The sequence below is a fragment of the Onychostruthus taczanowskii genome, unplaced genomic scaffold (genome assembly GCF_017590055.1).
Source record: "Onychostruthus taczanowskii isolate IOZ18803 unplaced genomic scaffold, ASM1759005v1 scaffold3, whole genome shotgun sequence".
In the NCBI taxonomy this organism is placed as follows: domain Eukaryota; kingdom Metazoa; phylum Chordata; class Aves; order Passeriformes; family Passeridae; genus Onychostruthus; species Onychostruthus taczanowskii.
The window spans coordinates 10,134,632-10,155,582 of NW_024500349.1; the positions used below are offsets into that span (position 1 = coordinate 10,134,632).

The 20,951-nt window shown below is 35.0% G+C and overlaps 1 protein-coding gene across 1 annotated transcript in view; it reads right to left on the bottom strand.

Annotated features, from left to right (window-relative positions):
• The window catches only part of ODAD2 (outer dynein arm docking complex subunit 2), a 68,278-nt gene that overhangs the window by 25,632 nt on the left and 21,695 nt on the right, over nucleotides 1-20,951 (bottom strand). The window contains exons 9-12 of the mRNA XM_041408388.1: nucleotides 20,782-20,892; nucleotides 20,141-20,295; nucleotides 16,511-16,753; nucleotides 8,786-8,900 (exon numbers count right to left, since the gene is read on the bottom strand). Of these exons, the coding sequence (XP_041264322.1) occupies nucleotides 8,786-8,900; nucleotides 16,511-16,753; nucleotides 20,141-20,295; nucleotides 20,782-20,892 (624 nt within the window). The remainder of the gene's footprint in view (nucleotides 1-8,785; nucleotides 8,901-16,510; nucleotides 16,754-20,140; nucleotides 20,296-20,781; nucleotides 20,893-20,951) is intronic.

The window sequence follows — 20,951 nt, forward strand, 5'->3', positions numbered from 1 at the left end:
TTACTTCCAAACTTTGAAGGTCACTACAGCATTACCTTGTGTATAAATATTGCCTCAAGAGATGAGAATTCTTCTGTTCAACAGGTAAATGCTACAGTGCAAGGTCTAAGATTTGAAAGGGCCCTGAACATTATTCTGTGTTTCTGCACGGTTCAGATACCTCCATATTCCTGCTTTTGAAGGATATTTCATGAAGAGATAAAATAGCCTTTATCTCATCCTAATGAACCAATACCAAGATTTTATACCTGTACATATTTTCTTTCCAGGTGATTATAGCCCTATTTGTTGAATTTCTCTTCTGACAAGCTTATACTTTCCACATTTTGTACTGGAGTACATCCCACTAAAGTCATGGAATAACATATAAACAATTCAGCAGTAAGACAAAGAAATGAGTTTCAATAATCATTTGTGAAACCAAGTAAACACAAGGACAGAGCTTTCTACCAGTGATGAAAAGCAGAGGGAAACTGCAGAAACCACATGTCAGGGAAGTTTCCCAAATGTGATTGTGGGTGTAGTCTGGTGGTCTGTGCAAGACAAAGAGAAAAGCAAAACAGCAAGAAATTTGAAGAACAATGAGCAGAAAGAAGGACCAAAATGAGAGCTTTAAAATCCATTGTTATGTACAAGATTTTCTTTTTTTTGCAGAAACTTAAACAACATTTTTTGTATCATTTAAGCAAAACCACACACTTACTTTGTATAATATATTTCTAAACTGAAATATGTGTATTTATTATATTCAACTGCCATACCTCAATATTTCAAAAAGAATTTATATTAATTATAAGAATTTATATTAATGTGCCTGTAATTGCAGAGGCCACAACTGAATTCTTCTGAATCTAGGTTCTTTGCATGAATGATCAGGTACTGCTCATAGTGTAAAGTAACTTCTGTTATTTTAGTTTTCAAATACTCTCAGGCATTTTAATTTTCATTTCATCTGCTTTTATTAATGTAAGAGAAAAAGAATATATAACATGTCTTTGGAAATACTTCTTTAATTTCTGTTTCAATTACAAAAAAAAAATGCAATCTTTAAATTTCACCTTCTAAATTAATTGACAAACAGCTTACTTTGTTGGACGACTCAAAAGGTTTGTAATTTCCAGCTATAGATGTGTGTTTAGCTTTCATATTTATCTGTACTATACTTTATCCACGTGTCCCACTTCCTTAACAATTGTAACAAAATCTTAATTATTGGTTGTCCTAGCAAGGTTATTCAGATAGAATTAGGTAGGAAAAAAACTGTTAAGAATAAAGCCTAAGAAACTGTCTTCATAAAGAAAAACACTGATAAAATCACTGATAAGCAATACACCAGATAATTTTATTGTATATATCTGTGTGCACATGGTAACGATAAGCTGAATGCATCTGTTTTAACAATATTTCCTGAGCTGACCAAATTAAGAGGTCGAACACAAAGACACAGAAGTCATAAAAATGTTAAAAAGAAACTGAAAGGGGGAAGAAGGTGTTGTTGTACTATCAGGAGATATCTTCATTTTATATCTTCATCGTTATTATACCTTTTAGTGCAACATTTAACCTGAGATGACACATGAGAAAACATGGATTGTTAAATTACGTTTCAAGTGGCTAAAGAAGAAAGGAAGAGATGACAGAATCTTTCATGACTTCATGTGACCACATCTTCTAAGTAGTACAGAGTGAAGCTTTTATCCTCAGAAAGTATGAGAAATACTATTTTAAAATTGGATTCAAGGGGGGGAGTTTGCAATCTCAAGCAGTAAAACTGCACCTATCTGGCACAGATGCTGAGGCCAGGAAAGTTACCTGCAGTGCCAATAAAAGCCTCATCCCCCTACTCTTATTACATACTTGCATCTTGCTGGCCTGCATGACTATTAACAAGATTCAGTTAACTTTCCCTTTTCACTTACATCTATACTGGCTTCAGCCAAGAGCAAAAATACTGTGAGACAGACCAGCCTTGCAGTTTTTCTAATCAAGAGCAGAAACTATTATGGAATTTGCAGGACTTGATCTTTGTGGTACTTATACAAGGAGAACATTTGGGATTTTTGCATTTTCTCACCATCATATTCTATGGTTTTTGTGTTTATTTTCAGTAAGTAAATAAAGTTCATCGGTCTTAGGTTGAGACATACAGGAATTGTAGAAGAACTACAGGCTTCTTTCATAACATAATTTCCTTCTTATTTCTTCCAAAGTGAAAACTGTTTTCTTTATTTGAAAGATTTAAAGCTAAACATGTTATTACAAAAATACATTGTGTTTATCTTTAAAATATACTCCACTTGAAAGATAAAATTTCTCCACTAAAAACAAGTACTATTTCACTCTCAGGACACTTTAAAAAGCTTAAGGAGTCAAAGCTAATTTGACAAATTGAATTATTTTCACACAAATAAGTGAGGGTATGGCTGGGCAAACAAACTTTAGTTATCAAGAGTCACCTTTAAACCACGTTTTCTTTAATGAAGGAAACTTTTCCTTTCCATTTGCCATTCCCAACGGAGTAACTTCTCATTCTAGTGCACAAACCAATTTAAAGTTCAAAATAAAGAAATGGAAAGAAATTTTTATATTACAGCTGCTTAGTGAAAAAGAAAAACAAAATTTATATAAGGAAGTTACTATTCATTGTTCTTACTAAATAACTCAATGGTAATATTGATAAAATTGCTTTATACTTTAAGGCTAATTTTATTCCTGCCTATACAGTTATGGAGGTTTCCACTGTCGCAGAACAGATGAAGAAGCATTTCTAAGATGAAACTACTTCCCTACATCTCACAACTTTTCTTCTGTGAGAAAATGCAATGTATTGGGAAAACAGCAGCAGACAACATGGATTTTCGTATCTTCTTCACCTTGAAGAAGCAACTAAAGCCAAAGCAGCAAAGCAGAGTTGCTTTGACACGGTTCCAATGCTACTCTATAGGCTGTAAGAGTAGAATTCCTCTTCAGAATTTTTTTTTCTCTCTTCAGGGATTTGACCATAGCACACTTGGCAACTGTACTGCCCTTGACACTTTCAAGAAACCAAAGTGAAGTCAATTATCCAGGAGTACAGCCCAAGAAGGCATGCAATGCAAGTTCTCTAAAAATGTCAGGGGGGAAATGTCTACCTAGTCACTAATGCAAATTTTAGTAGTCCTTTCTGTTGTTTTCCTTACTTTTCAGTCTGGCAGATTATACCTGAAGTTCAGTACTGGGCATGTGCCAAAATCCTTTTTTTTTTTTTCCCACATAAGAAGTGAAACAATGAATATCAAAGTCCTTTGATGTCACACTTGTCTCAATTATGTCTGATGCCACAGCTGTCTCAATTATGTTAGATTATTTTGAGGAGCATTTAAGTAATGGATGTATGAGAAACAAATAACACTGAATAACTAGAAGAAAACATTATTTCGATTGTTTTTGGATTTAATTGAATTCAAATGTGTCTAAGCAAACTTTTTATAATCATTAATACGTTTATGAGATAGTCATCACTAATACGTAATTTAATATTGTAGAAGTGCTGACAGCAATATTAGAATGTTTCAAGGATGGTGTAGTTAAACAATCAAGTCAGTGACAACACAAACTAAGAAGTTGCTAAAACAGTAATTGCTTGTCTTTGCATGTCTGGCATGGTTCCAGAAACAGAGTGGGATATAAGAAGGCAATCATATCATGTTGTACCACTCATCATTACAGACCACTGAGAATCTGAACAAGCAGCATGAAATATAAAATATGTTTTAGTTCAGCCAAAAGTTTCATCATTTGATAAAATGATTGCTTGAAATCTCCTGGTATATATTATGTAGCGAATGAAACAATGATCTCCATGCTCTTTTCCTGCTTTAAGACCTATGGAGGTCCCAGTGGCAAGTGAGAGGGTAAAGAGAGGAAAAGAGTGACAGGGACAAAAAGGAAGGGTGGAAAAAAAATTAGAGGAGGATGTCGTTTAAACCTTTTCTAGATTTTCAAAATCAAATTAGTGAATCAGATTTAAAAGTAAAGAAGCTACACAACAAGCTGTTGACTAGCATGTGTAGCTGTTAATAAACTAAGTTACAAGAAAAGCCGGTCAAATATTTTCCAGTGGAACAGTATTCCATCAAAAAATGCTAATGGAATGGAATCAAAACCTTCCATAAGAACACAATGACTTCTTGAAAAGTTTTGACAGAAACCAGGCAGAAAGGCAGGCTAAATAACCAACATGTCTCTTCATCTTCTCTCTTGTCAGCCAGATGGCTGATGAGTAGCCTGCCAGGCTCCTTGGCTTCTAGTTTTCATAGAATCCTTGACTTCTTGCCTGATGAGCTGCCAAACAGCTGGAAATCCAGGTCTCCAGGAGCTCCTAAGCTTTCTGGCTTCTTGTGGTCTCCAAGCTATCAGGCAGCTGCTTTGCATGGAACTCGGGGCCCAAGTCTCCTGTGTGAGGGAGATACAGGCTACACCCTTTGCTTCCCGGCTTCCACTGTTGTGTGTTTTACAGAAACTGGACTCCTATATTTGTAGACATTAAAGACGTCAGGGCAATTTTTATGTCAGTCCATTTAGGATCTCCACCGTGTCTGCAGGAGGCCCAAAGAACTCCTGAGAGTCAGTTCACTTAACAAGGCAGCCAGTGTCAAGAGTCATTGCATGAGCTGGTTCTAGAACTCCTGAGAGTCAGTTCACAAGGCAGCCAGTGTCAAGAGTCATTGCATGAGCTGGTTCTGTACATACCCTGCAAGCACAGCAGTCACTTCTAGATTCACCAAGCCAGGTCTGGATTCCTGGGCTTCCTAAATCTCTGAGGTCCCTTGTTCTCTGAAAGGCTTCAGAAGCAAGCAAAAAACTCCTTTTTGTCTCTCTTATGGTATGCTTTTGATGCTTGTTAATAAAAAATGCTTAAAAATTTGGAAGATCTAAATCCAGATACCAGGGAGTAAAAACTGCATCAAATGAGAGCAAATACAGAGAAGTAGGTATGACAGAGGCAAAAAATTCTAATGTCTAGAGAAAACAAATAGAAAAATGGAAAGAGAGCGGTAAGAGCATTAAGTTTGAACCAAGGTTTCTGTGTAAAATTGCAAGAAGCACAGCAAGGCAAACAAAGAAATTGGAAAATGCTGTACATACACAACCAGGGAATTTTGACATTTAAGGCTTAACCCAAGAATGGTACAAAAACAAAGATGCATTGGTAGTACTTAACTAAAATATTTCAAATGTAAAACAAAGGAACAACAGCGTGCAGTATGGAGCACAATTATCTTTATACACTACAGTTTTAAATAAGTAAAATGTGCAATCAAAGCATCTTAATGTATGTAAAACAGCAAATGGTTTTACTATTTTTTAAATATTAGAAGAATTTCCAACTTCAACTACATTTCTTTGTTATTCTTAGAAAAGAAATGCTCTCTGTGGTTTTATACATATGGTTATGTTAAACTTTCCATAACAAGGAAAATCTATGTAAGAATTGGTCATCAGCAACATATTTTCTACCCATAGGTTAACTCTAGGCTGGTTGGCTGCAAAACTCACTTCCTCATTATATAGTACTGTTGCAGGACTGCACACTAATTGACCTTCAAACATACCCATTTCATGACCCTTCCCTCTTAAACCTGGTTTCATTTTGGGTTTTTTTGTGTCAGCATGGGCATTCTCTTTCCCCTTATGAAATAAATACACAGACAACTTTAGATGTCTCATCTTTCATCACACCCATGACAGTCTCCTGTAGAACTGAAACCACAATATATCAGAAAAAGGCGATATGTCATTCCACAAGTAAATTTTAAGAAAACAGAGTAACTTTCTCTGTCTTGTCTTTCAAACCCCCAATCTCTGACTCTTTACTTAAATTATTTTGACAGACAAAACACAGCATTGTAAGAGCTACTGAGAAATAATTAACTCTACCCTAGCTGAAACCAGGACAACTCTATACATAGATGGCTTAATGAAGTTGAGAAAGCCTCACACTTGTAGCAATAATAAGGCTAAAACTGCAACTTGAAAGTTTATATGTAGGCACATGGGACAGAAAAACACAATGCCTGATATTGCTATTTGCATTTTAATGTTTGCACCCAAAACTCTACTAAATATGAGGGCAAAAAATAACCTCTCTAAGTTTTTTTCCCTTTTCTTTTTTTTTTTTCTTTTAATTTATTTGAAGATTCTAGTAGAAAGTTCCTCTGTGAGGAAATAGGAATTTTCATACAGACTCAAGTTGGCAGTGTTCCTTTTATTGGCACAATGCATTTGGGTGATTTTTATAATAGCCCAAATTACATCTTTGTAGAATTTCTCCAAATGTTTATGTTTGGGCTGATGCATGTTGGGAGAACATTACAAGTACTGTTTTTCAAAGAAGCATCATAACCAAATATTGCTGTTCCAACATCAACAGAGTTGAGTAGACTTCTCTTACTCATTTTTCATAATCATTTGTATTTCTTGGACAGTGCACTTACACTTTGCTACTAGCAATGTGCCTGCAGCAGTAACTTTTCCTTTAGGAAGTAAGGAACTAATTAATAAGAATCTGCTTCTATTAAGATAATTCCTTTAATTCCTTTGAAACAAACAATATCACTTAGCGACATCATACTGATAAAAATTCTATGGAAAGTACTCTTAAACAGATTATGGTGAGAGTAAGCAAGAAAAAGAAACAAGTAATCACATACTACAAAACAACTGCCCGATCAGAATGTTTGATTAGCTTCTAAGATTTTTAAAATACAGAAAATAACCTTTTAGTTGGTAGTAAAATGAAAATATCTGTGCAGAAAAATGGATGCCGCATTACATTGTTATAAAAATTTGTTTATGATACTACTAACAAATTCAATTTCATCTGTGAACCTCCACAACACAGAAGAAAACCATTACAGCTTCCACAAAAGAACACAAAAAGAAAACGGATTCCATTCTCACAGCTATTTGAAACACAGTTTGCAGTCCCAAGTACAGGCTTAGAAAGGCCAGAACACACATAACCCTTTAAAGTCATGTACTTATTGCTGTTTTTCAATCAAGCACTGCATAAACCAAACTGCTCCTTGGAAGATCGTGTAAATTGTTGAATAATATTAACTTTGAACAAAAAAAAACCCCAAATTCTCTTTAGATAGAAATAGTTGCTGCACTTCCTCAGTGTGGCTGGAGCTGCTGCTTTATACATATTTCTTTCTATTCAGCGTCAGCGGAAAGGGTATTATTGGTAGGTTTGTTTCAGTGAGCCACTTGGCCTCAGAGTCACACAAAGAACTCTTTGTGGGATCACAGATTAGCATTAGAGCAGGCAGCCAAGAGAGATGAAAGGAGAATAGCTACACTAAGAGTGCACATAGCTTGCACTCATCAAACACCCCAGGGAAAAAATGAAGAAAAAAATCCATGTAATGCATAATTTCAGTAGTTGTCCTCTATTCCCCTAGTTTCTGAAAAAGTGCTTTTAGTGGAAGTTCTAGCAATGTGCAGTTCTACTCTGGCATTTCAAATTGCAGAGTCTTACACATAGGAAGTATTACCTCAGTACTGAGATCAAGTAGTATTTCAACATTCAGTTATAGCAATATTGTTCAAGAAAGAGGCAGTTATATTTGTATCTTTACAGAGGAGAGATGTTTAGACTGCACCATTAGGCACCAAAATACTTTACTGCATATTTAGGAAAAAAAAGGATGAAAAGATAATTCAGAATAACCAGCATGTGCGAAAAATGACAAGCAAGCTGCCATTGTAGAAATCATTAGGAAGAAATAAAAAATGCTTGAGTTATAAAAAACAACACCAAATTTTCTCACTATATATCCATATATCTCTATATCTATGTATCTGTATAATTGAATCATCTACATAAATTAATAGCAGCCACACAGTGCTCAATCCCAAACAGGAAACTGCCTGCAAAGGATGCCACAGATATCCTGCCCTTTGAAGAAATTACTATTCTTTACATAGTCAGGATCTCCAACTCTGTGTGGAAGGATATATATTTCTGGTATAGTAGAGAAAATATGCAAATGTTGCATTAAATATAGAAGTAAATCAGAGATGGAAGCTAGTACTGTACAAGGATTAAGGTATAAAGTTAGTACACTAGGAAACTTCTAATGGGAAAGATTTATTTTATCATATGTCAATGCTAACAATTCAGAGAGATGACTTGCAGCTTATCCTCTAATTATTTTATCTCTATTTGGATTAATTTATCTCTATTTGGAAACTGACATGAAATAAATGAATAGCTCAGTCTTCTGTACACAACTGACCTGCACAACCACCACTATTCACAACTGGCACTTTTTGTTGGCAGTCTGAGCAGAAAACCTGAAGATTACATTGGCACTGAGTCTAAAATATGCTCTAAAACCAAATGATGGTCTCTTGAGAACACAGCTGAAGTAGACCACAGTGGAGAACAACTACAACTACCCATGCTATTCATAGCCTGTGAGTAGAAGCCTTCTGTTTTCAGCATTGTCAGATTTTCATCATGCTTTACTTGGGAACAGTAAGCTTAGGTACTGATAAGTTACTAAAATATATTTGTCAATACAGAAAACAGTGTAAAGGCAAAACAGATTATATAATGGGTGCTAAATGGAGGACTATCCACTTCTGAAAAGTAAATACACATGTTTTTTAAGCAGTTAACAGAATAAAATAAAGAGAGTGTAAGTAGCAAAGAGCAAAGTATTGCTGGAAAATATCTAAATATAAAAATTATATGAGTATATATATAACAAAACTCTTTATTGAAATACTTTCTTACCTTAGCATTTTCAACACAAGGACAAAGAGCCCAAGCTGCACTTGCTTGAACATCTGGGTTAGGATTTTTCAACAATGACCATAGCAAACGGACTCCATCTAGACTGTCAATTATCCTATTGCAGAAACAGACCAAAAAAGGGAACATTAATTATGGAGTATACGATGTTGAATCTCAAATTATATCAGTTTGTTTGGAACACTGCTCTAAGAAACTGGCATGTTTCTGACATACTGTTTTGCTTTGTGCAAGTGCTTGTGTTTTATTGTCAGCTAATCACCATCAACATACTCAACAAACAGTGCCCACTATAACAGATGGGTGCCAATAACTGATGTAAAGACAAAATGTTTTCTAACTAAAGTTCATTAATGTTGTTTATTTTTTCCAGCACTGTCATTCAGAGTGCTTATAGAAGATAAAGTAAGCTACATTATAACCAGAACTCATAAATGTGAAAACAAGCATGTGACTTTTTAATGATCTACATGCAAAGTGAAATCTGAGTTTGAGCATACTGGCTTCTTTCATATAGTAACAAATACTTTCCAAAACAAATATTTATGCCCAAAACTATGTACTTGACTTTTTATTCAGTCTATGCTTAATGTATTTACCTTGCTCTATGACATATTTTAAAAAACTATGTTTCTAATCAAGCATTAGAAATTAAAATGGTCACACTACAGAGCATCCTTTGTTGGGCATGAATAACGTGTAACTTGTTTCCCATATGTTCCTTCCTAACAAGACCAACACTGAGCACTATGTTATAACTATTTAAACATACTATAATCAAAGTATCTTCATGACTAACTGAAAAAGGAATTAGCATCAGAATCATCTCTACACCATCTGTGTTATGTTTACGTATCGATCAGGCTTGGGGATCATAACTTCACATTAGGTTCCAATGAAAGCCCTAAATGGAAAGGAAGGTCAGACAAAACTTACTAGCCTTTACCGACATGTCTTTTTTCAAAAAACTGTGGTAAACTCAAAGCAGATGAGCTGAAGTTGAAAAGGAGCAAGGACACCTTCATTGTCTAACCTCAAAAGCAAAAAATTCCATTGCATATAATGTGTTTCTAGCTTTAATTGTAAATGCAAGAGAATTCAAAACACATTTTTAAGAGAGCTTAAAAACAGCAGGTAAAGCATCTCATTTGTGTTCACTATATATACTTTGCCAGGAAATTTTAAAACTAACTATAAAATTAACTTTGTGTGTAATTCTATCATCATTTGAAGCAGAAAAAATAAATAAGGACATGAAGTCTGTCTAAAATAAGCAAGGACTTTATTCATAACATTTTTATACGAACTGTTTAAACAACTATGTTTTTCAAAATAATACTTTTTGAACAAAGCTATGGTTAGGCTAAAAACCCCTAAGATTTTTAAGATCTGCCAGTTTCAGTACAGCTTATTTTACTCACTCACCTCCAAATCAATTGCAAGAAAATCATCAAAGGACAAATTCAGAAGTCCTAACACAACAAAATAAAACAATGGGAGCACACACTACACAATTACACATATATTTTGACATAATAATGATGACTTAAGTAAAAGCTTCAAAACAAACTTTTAAGTCCCCCCAAACCCCAAACACTTTTAAACAATTTTAACACTACTCTCCTATCACTTCAGAAAGTACAAGGATTTTTTTTTTCCCTATATTGGAATTAATTAAAAAGAACCTGTGAAAATTTCCTCTAGTCAAGCAGAGTACTGATCATTTACCCACATGGGATATTTCCTCCCAGGAGGGCCTAAATATAAATGACCCAGCTCCAACCAGTATATAAAAATTAAGAGATAGAAGCTCAGATTTTTCTACCACACTTAAAAAAACAACCTCTAAGTAGATTTATCTTTCTGATTCTTTCAAAGCTTCCTTTTCAATTGGAAGTTTACTTTCATTTTCTTTTCAGTTTTCTGGTCTTCAGTATTTCAAGGTAAACCACCCTCCCTCTACTGCTAATTTGCTGAAGAATAGTTTTGCCTTCTGCTTAAAGACTGGAAAGACCATTTGTCTTAGATCAACAGAACCCAGCTCAGACGATGTGAAAGTATAGTTCTCTATCCATTCAACATGCTTAAAATTAAACTAGGAAACAGTAGAAACAAAACAAAAAAAAAACTCCAAGTCACATTGCTCATCACTGATTACTTGCAGTTACAGTAGATTAATACAAATAAAAATACCTCTACATACAGGAATGATGCTCTTAAATTCTCACTCTGGAAGATCTGTAAATGTGTAATCACCATGCAAGAACAAACCTTATTCTCATTTTCCTGAGAACATATATTTGGCAATCTAAAAAGCAGTGCTAAAAAGTTCAATTTTTAAATCTTCTTATGGTTTCACTACACAATCCAGCAGATGAAGAAAATGGGTGCTGAATGAGTGCATTTGCCTTTACAGCAAAGAGAACACTAAAATAAATGGTCCTGAAAAATGTTTCCTCTATAAAAGTGCTTAGACATTAACTTCCTTCCTAAAAACTCCTTTTTGAAGCTGACAAAAAATACACATTCAGTTTTCTTTACAAAACAAAGAAAGAGGAAAATAAACTTGTAATCTTGAAAATTCTAGCTTTGATGGCATAATGCTAAACAACATTATGATTTTCTTTTTTATATTGTTTTTGTACCTAATCTTCTTCCCACAATGTATTATAATATTATTAGCAGGATGAAGTAATAAAGCTTCTTATCACAATAAATATAAGGAAACGTAAAGCAAAGCAAATGTACTTTGGTAGGCATTCAATTCTGTATTCATCCACAGTTAGCACATTGTTCACTCTGTGGCTTCAGTCATTTAAGTAATTTATATTATTATAATTTGTTGATATTCTGTTGATAAAATTAAACTAACCTAAAATTTGGAGCAAGCAACCACTCATGGGACTGTTAAAAGACAGGTTTTTTCAAATAAAATGCAAAACATTTTATTTGAAAGCTGAATGGAATCTCATAAAAGCTGCAGTAATACAATATTTAGTTGATATAAAAGTCTTAATATCCAAATACTTTGTGGAATAGTTGATCTGCTTTTGTATATATGTATGTAATGTATTTAATGTACAGAATACAATTAATAGTCAAAATCTAAACAGGCATAAAACTCAGTACAAATGTAAAGTTTATTATAAGCCACTTGGTCCTTCACTGTAAATACATAACAATACAGGAATATGTGGAGTTCAAAGGCAAGATCCCAGGTTCTGAATTGTTGTGTCTCTATTCCTTAGCATAGCCAAGGCATCTCACAATAGAACTGGGCCATCCCTTCTAATTCAAAATTCTCTGTCATAGACTGATCTTGTTTGATCACTGATATAATTTAGGATAGATAGAATTCAGAATTTTAATTTATAATAAGGTGATTATATAATATAGTAATTATATAATATAGTAATTATAATTATTTAATTTAGAATATTATTTTGCTCCTCAAAACAATCTCATTGCAAAAAAGAAATTGCAATGGCAATTAGAACTGGCTGAAGAGGCACTCCTGTCATGTGCTCCTGTGCTGACCAGACACGATCAGAGCAGAGGTGAAGAGATATTTTCAGCTGGCATCATCACTCCTACTAAAAGGCAGCTGCAAGGTGTAGGACCAAAACAACTTCCTGCTTCCAACACAGAACATATGTATGGTGTACACAGAATAGGTCTTATGGGCAAATAATTTTAATGCAATTGAACCAATTCAGAGATTACTGCAATTTTTAGGTTACAATGAATTGGCATTTGTTCTCTGACCAGTGCAGATTGGTCAACTTAAGATAATTTTTTAAAATTACTTTTGTTCTGTGTTCACAGGCAAAAGTTGCCTAATGAAGACTTTTCACATTATTTAAGAATCTCATTATCATTATATCATTGAACACTATGAGCAAGATGTGGCTTGCACTTCTAAAAATTTACTTTGCTTTCTTAAATATATCTGAAATTAGCAAAACTGTTAATCTGAAATAGTACCTCTCTTTCAAGTTAAAACTTATTATTGAACATTTCCAGTAGAAATGTCAACATGAATCGCTTAAACACACACGTGTACACACAGCCTAAACATCTGTTTGTCATATCTATCATCTTTCTCTGCTAAAATGTTACTTACCAGAACTTTGAGAACTTCAGTTTAATTGCCTGCCAATTTAGACCACAAATACAAATGTAAATAAACAAAGTTATACTGACTCTGTATTGTGCTCACTGGTAAGATTACAGGGTTTAATTCTGTCAGAATGTAATCTCATCTTTTTTGAAACCACAATTTAGCATTTTTCTTAAAACTTTCACTGGTTGCTGCTGACTGCTTTGATAAATAGTATTATATACCAATGTCTCAAACTCCATCTGCTTGGCTAAAATAATTGCACATTTTAGTCTAAGCCCTCAGTCTTGAATGCCAGCGATGCAGTCTATGGATTTTCTAATGGAAAGGGCAAATGAAAATCTAGTGTCAGCTAAAAAATAAGCACTAGTCCTTTGTTTTTAGTTAAAGAAAGTTAGTAACTTAGAAAAAGTTCCTCAAAAAGATAAATATACATTAAAAAATAAACAGCAACATCTCTGTCAGTGGTGGTACAGCAGACCAAGTATGGAGAACAGCTTCATGCTGTCTACATAAGTGTAAGGAAGTTCAGTTACATGTTGGGTTTTTTGGATAAGTCAAATCATTTTTGGCTGTGAGAGAAGCTGGCTGCTGTTTTTTTTATTTTAAATAGCTCAATAGAGTCAGTAAAAATCACGTAATTCCTTCAAGTTGCCCTGAAGTAAAGGATTGGTGCAGAAAAGTAACACTAGTTACTTCAGTAGTTGTAAGAGCCACAGTGTCAACTAGGCAGAAATAAAATATTTAAAAGACATATAGAACATGTATATTCACCTATGCCTATCTATTAGTCTCTCTTTGTCAGTGCAAGCTTCTTCCATGGAACATAAAATAACAGCAAAATATTTCCCTCAGAATTTAACTGCACTGCTTCATAGAATATTTTCTGCTTTTTCTAGTCCATAATGATGTTTTATTTTTTACACTAATCACAATGTCTTCCTTATATATCTGAATCATTTACAGAAATTATGTGAGCTCCACTCTTGGTATGTATGGTCTTCACATATCTACTGCTGAAAGGATAAGCACATTCAAACTAGGCCTGCTAGTTTATTTAGTCTGATATGCTGAATATTTAGTCCCTAAGCCACACTTTGTTAAACACACTTGCAGCTAATGAAATATAAGAATATATCTAAAAAGTCTCAATTCTTATGTGCGCTTGAATTTTACTACATATGAAAGTCAACGATAGCAGAATCCAGGAAAACCATCATAATTTTAAAAGTTTCTATAATGCCAAACTAAAAAAAGTTACACTGTAAACAAAGCTTGTCTGTATTACATGACCAAAAAAACCCCAAACCCCAAGCCTCTTGATGGGCCAGACAAATGTGGTAGGAAAAAGACAGTAGAGAACTGATTACCTAGAACCTGTCAAACCATTCTGAGAAATAAGTGATTACAAAATAAGAAATGTAATAAGGATCCAGCTACATGAATCTGAAAGATCATGAAAACCTAAGCATCAACCTGCTGCAACAGAAAATTCTCATCACCTGTATATATTTACAGGCTGCCAGGGGCTTTTCTTGGCTTCGTTCTAGAAGGCAATCTTAGCATATTTCCACACCCTTGTTAAGATGTGTCTTTTTGATAAAGAACTTCAGAAAATATTTACAGAAAGAGACTGACCTCCACAGCAGTTTCTAACAAGGCTATTTATTGTTTTAGGCCCCAGTTTTGTAAACAGACAAGAGTCATACTACAGACTCTATGTGTGTGTAGTGTGTGTGTATTTAATGTCTTTGGTGACTTGTTCTTCCCCAAAAGGAGAACACTTTGGATGAGGAGATACAATTTCAACTTCTGCTGTACTATCTGAGAGGAGGAGAAGAGAGAGGAATGGACATATTTTTTTTTCTTTTTCTTGGTTTTTTTTTTCAGAGAGAATTGGGGGTCAGTGGTGGGAGGGGGAGATTGCTTGTAAGTGCTTAGTGAGAGGCAGAGCACTCAGTCAAGGAAATAATTTAGACATATGAGCATTTACACTGCTGTCAATGTTTTAACTAAGCATTACTTTTTAAAATTTTGCTGAATTTATTCACACTTGGATGAATCATGCTTTGGTAAAAATATAGCAGCATTATCTCTTCTAGTACTGCAAGCATAGTTAGCACAATTCATCAGGTACATGGCACAGTCATGCTAATAATTTTTGTGTAACATTTTTTGTAGTACCAAAAAGTATAGTCACACTTATTTAAGGTCTTGCTTACTTGCTAATGTCTTGAAATACTGTTAGGAACAGTTCTAAAGTTGAGAACTTCAACAGAGAATGTTTTATATTAATGAAATTCAATATTTGATTCCTTTGTTCACTCTTTACAAACTCTATAATATAAATGTTGTCACAAACCTGTATTTTCTTCTTCTTAAAGACAAGATAGGCTTTGTTCTATCACAATTTTCAGCAGCAACTTGTTTTTTTTGTTTTTTTTTTTTTTTTTTGCTTATACTGAACACATTCCAGTATGAAGCTGTCCATGCTGGATTCTAGAAGTGACAGTTCTGAGTACTGGAGTATGTCTGAGGTTTTATAAATATCAGTTTATGTTTATTGGCATTTAAGTTTCTCAGTATTTGCAATGCTAATTCTCTTAGGTTAATATATTATGCTAAAGGCTGTTTTTTAGTCAGAAATGTCATTAGAATGATTTCATTTATTTATACTTTCATGCTACATGGCTAACTGCTCATACAACCCATGTTTACGGTTGTGTACCATCCAGCCTTTTGCCACTGGGTGACAGCCAAAGCATGAAAACAAAAGCCTTATTCAGGAAAAGAATTCCCTGCACTGGTATATGAATATCAAGTGAATTATGCAAATCAGAACAGGAGGAGCTTAATAAAACTCTCTTTCTGACCTCCTTTATGTATAAGGAGGGAAATATGCTGAGAATCTTGAAGTAAATATCCTTGTAAGAGAACAGTAAGCACAGCAAATGCCGACCTCAACATTTAATTGAACACTTAATCATAAAACTCAATGATCTTCGTAATTAGTACATATCTACATCACAAAATCAAAGACTGTCTTTTCCTTTGATTTTGCAAAGGAGTAAGAGGGCAGAAAAGGGTCCAAAACTGTCTGAGTTTACAAAAGGAATGATGGAGAGGGACAAAATAGATATACAAGTAACACTCTACTATCAAAAAACTGAGTTTATTTTCATGACAGTAAGTGTGTACATTTCCTTTTACAATAACTTTCTCTAATTTAGGCTACTTTTAATGACTTAAGAACTGAAGTAAAAAGAGAGGGCAAAACATGGACCTGTCATGCAGCACTTTAAAATAGTGGTTGTAACTTTGAATTTCAACTTAAACAAAAATCAATTTACTAAAGGTTTATTTGATTTTTCTCAAAATGCAAATACTTTACATTGTACATATTTCCTTAATAATTTTTTCATCTATAGCAAATTTACAGTAGTATGTAACTAACCCACACATTTCTGTAAAAAGCAAAAAGCAAAACATATTTTAAATCAGAAATAGAAATAGTATTGACTATATTTGCACCAGAATAACTGAACTGTTTTTCAATATTTAAAATGCTGTGAATATTAATAACTTACGCCATATTTTCAGGTTCCATTGCACAACCTCCCACTGCTTTGTTGACATTCACAAGCAGGGCCTGATTGGTTGCAGTCAGTAACTTCACTATAGGTGCAATTCCACCACATCTGCGGATGGCGTCTCGATTTTCTTCCTCTTGGCAACATTCTCCCAGTGCTCCAATGACATTTATAAGGACCTCTTCAGGCTGATCAGTAAGCAGTGTTACCAAAGTTTCTATGGTTTTATATTCCTGAAATCTAAAAGACAGCAATAAATCCAAAGTTGGTATTTTCAGTACATTACCAATATAAGCTTAATTTTATAATTAAATTATTATTATAATTGAAGTACAAGTTTTAATTTCTGTATGTAAATCATCTTGCTGAAGAAATCCTAATACAGGTAAACCATACCAATCAATTATTCTAAGTGTGACATGCAGCCTCATGTCTTACTCTAACTTTCTAACTACATTTCTACAGTTTAGCTGTCTAAGAACCTCCTGAGTAGTTTGAGGTTTTTTTAACTTGACATGTAGATGCAACAGTGACAAACATCTGAAAAAAACCAGAAGACTGGCAATTAATGTGCTATCCTTATTTCCAGCACTTTTCCCTGATATGTTAACAATAGCTAGAGTAGTATTGTACCAGACCATCCTCCACCTCTCTGAACCAAAGGATGGCCCTTACTTTTCACTAAATATAAGCCTTTAGAGAGTTTACCCTGGGCAGTTCTATATTTAGTTTAGGCCTAACACACTCCATTTTCCTGATGTCAGAACCATAGTTCTAGTACATTTCCATAGCACAATGTTAGATTCCAACTTGCAATTAAGAAATAAATTAACAGAAATTTGACTTGACTCTTATATTAATACTTTCCCCATTCTTCGTAGAACTTTTGATACTGAGAATCAATATAAGGTTTTTAAAATCTTAGTGGTCCTGTCCTACAAAGAGATTTGTGCTAGATGTCAAAAGTTCATCTTTCAGAACAGGATTCTTTCCTTGGTGCTGGATAATTTTTAAGGGTGTTTTGTTTAAAACTTAGGGGATTCTTAACACTTAACAAATATTGCATCTTCATTTATACATTTTCTGATACATCCTGACAGTTCCATGTGGTATATCAAGCTAGATCTAACCTGTATATAATCGAATTATCAGAGAAAATTTCTTTGAGAGTACTGAGTTCTCATTTGTGCTTTCCTCCCAGCCCCTAGCTTCTGGGAATATCTGCTTGAGCTACAAATACTATTTTCCAAGAATCAGTTGCTCATGTGGCTCTTCTTTTATACAAAAATATTAATATTTCTGAGATTTTTATGGCAGAATTAGATGTTTAAATAAAAATTAATCTTTCCAAGATGGATTATCAGCATAATAATTAAAGTAACTGAGAAATGAGAAACTTTTGTTTTTCATAATTCAAACCGTTGCTTAAAGAGATATTTTCGTCTCCTTGTTCACTGTAATTTGGAAGTATCCTTACAATTTTTTTTCAAGAGTCAGCATCAACAACATGAAAAAAAGAGCAATAAAGTAAGAAAATAATTTTAAAAAACAACAAAACAAAACTGATTTTTGCTGGCATTTCAAGTTCTTCACAGATGGAACGCTGTGAGCTGGATGTGCAGTGGGCAGGCTGCTTGCTCTCAGACAGAGCTGCTGGCTCTGGCCATCTTGTGTCCAGGAGCAGAACGGCTGCTCCCCCGCCAGCTGCACCCGGAGCTGCACAGGCACAGGCACAGGCACAGCACAGGCACAGGCACAGGCACAGCAACCTGCCCCGGCTCACGGCTGAGTCAGCACATCATCTCAGCAGCGACCTCCAGGCACAGGGAATACTCTGGAGCACTTCAGAGATAATTAAGTGTCCCTGCAGGAGCCAGCAGGGCTTGTTAGTTCTAGCTTCATGCCAGACTCAGGCTCATCCCTCCAGATCTACTTAGGTGTTTTCATATTATCCTCACTCCCCTTTCTTTAGTGCCCTCCCATCTTGAGCTTGGACAGGGTTTACTGCTTCAGACTCAGCACTACGCAATACGTGAATTCAGCTGGAGCTGCGCCGGGCTAGTAACCTTGGTGAGCATCAAGCACTTGCCAAAGATATGTGAGTAGCCCAACAAAAATCTGTTTGCAGTTGGACAGAATTATTGGCTACAGCTATACTAATAAATAAAACTAATAAAAAAAGTCTAGGGCTCATTCTCTAGCCCTGAGGACAAGAAGCACAACACAGCATCCATATGGCTAAAATCTCTTATCCTCACAATGCAGGGTGGCCTCACCCATTCTGCCTAATGGGAACAATCTGTTGCCTGCACCATTCCCAAGGAGTGTCTGGGCATTGTCTGGGAGAGCATTTGCTGGCAAACTATGTAAGGGACTGTGCTGGCAGTAAAACAGTATGGATAACCCTGACATAGAGCCTGAAACCTGAAAGATTTGGCCCTGTTTAGTTTACTAGTACAGAGAGAGCCATTCAGTCTGTCTCATCACTGATTGATCCAAAATCAGGATACCTCTGCACAAACCCAAAGTACCCAAAGGATACATCCATATGAAAAGTTAGGTTACTGTGCAATTAAGAATGCAAAAAAGCAGTAGGTCAGCAGTAGAGGGAGTAAAGACCATAGACCTGTATACCAACAGTGTGGGAACTCATTTAGGACAGTAAAAAGCCAGAAAACCTGGAAATCTTCCCAGTCTTTATCATTATGTGCTTATCCAGCAAGGTACACTAAATTAGGGCAGCAGGAAGGTGTCACCCCTTACTAATACTCTTTCTAACCTTTCTACACACTCGACATACAGAGCAGCATAATTTCAGCAGGAAACTTAGCAGATATGTAGAGGAGCCAGCTTCCTTTTTTTAAGTAAGGTGTATGAATTTGTTATATTAATTTTAGATGAGAGGGTAAAGTCTTCTTGATCATTGAGCTGCTCCATGGAAGGTAGAGAGTGACGACTCCTACTGTCACATTCTCAAATAATTACTCAGAACCCTGGTACTGAGAGGTTGCTGGTACCCACAGCAGAACTTTCAGCAGTTAATTCCACTCATTTAGAAGCTGGGTCCTCAGAAGCTGGGTCTTCATATAGAAGGGGCTCAGAAGCTACTTTTCTGAGCCCCTTCTATAGTCAAGAAGAGAGGCACCTAGGCAAGTTATCCTAGACTCCAATATATTTCTAATATGTATTAGATATCTACCCTACAATTAGATAATTTGGTCTTTGTGTCTCTTGATGTAAAACATTAAAGTGTACTAAGTACTCTCTCTACCATGCAGCAGCGATTCTGGCTTGTAAGCTACAGACAGGAGCGGGGATATCAGATATGGCCACGTGTCAAATGTTTACTATGTGCTAGTACACCTCCTGACTCAGAGTCCTATAGCTTAACTGGAGGTACCACTTGTCTCCATTGACTGCTAAGATTCTAGGAACTTAACACTGTCTCCACTCTACCCTGATGAGGTCAGGTGGCAATTTTTAAGTACTATAAAACCTAAGCTGAAAGCCCAGCTGATTATAACGGCTGATTTTGAAGAATTGTGACACAACACTTTTGAAAACAATAGAGGCCCGTAAAATCAAAACATGATAATGTAAGAAATGCTTGTAAAATTAAATTGTTACTTTAACACATTTTCTCTACTGATTGCACATTTCCAGATTGCTCCTGTCACAGCTGCCAAAAGTTGTTTGTTTTCACTTTTATCAAGCAGAACAGACAGTGGTTGTAGACCTTCATGTTTTCTAACCAAGTCACGTATTTCTTCATCTTCTGCGCACTATAAAAAAATACACATATTAAACACATATATTATGGAAAAGTCTGTAAGATTATATCTTCAAAGGCTAGCTGTATTACATTGTAACTAGTAAAAGTTAATAGAGAAGAAAACATAAATGTTGTATTCAAGTATCTGAATATGCTAACTCACTGAGAGAGTGACAGTAAACTGCTCCTGTATATGCAGCAGTGTTTTTACTGTCACATTGTCCTCTTTAGGGGCAAACAAACAAAAAAACCAAAGCAGCTCTATGCACAGTATGCCTCACCACTCTCCAATGGTTAACTGTGCAATTTAATGTTTGTACACAAGAAGAGGAAGTAGGAACCTAATTATAATATTAAATATGGTGCTAAAATAGTCACATTTCCATAATTTTTTCCACATTAGAGAAATAGCAAGATTAAAAAAATTTGTAACTGACAATGACATGAAAACAAAGGGATAACCCTCGTTCTGATCTACTGATTATAATAAAATTACCTTAAATATGGCACTTGCACAATGCATCTGGAGCTCCTCGTGTTCACTACTCAGATTTTTCACTAGGCTCTCAATCATGCCTTCTGTTCTTATTGCAAGTCTGTAACTTGGCTAAAAAGATAAACTGCATCTTTAAATCCTGCATATTAACAGTTAATCGGTCACAATAA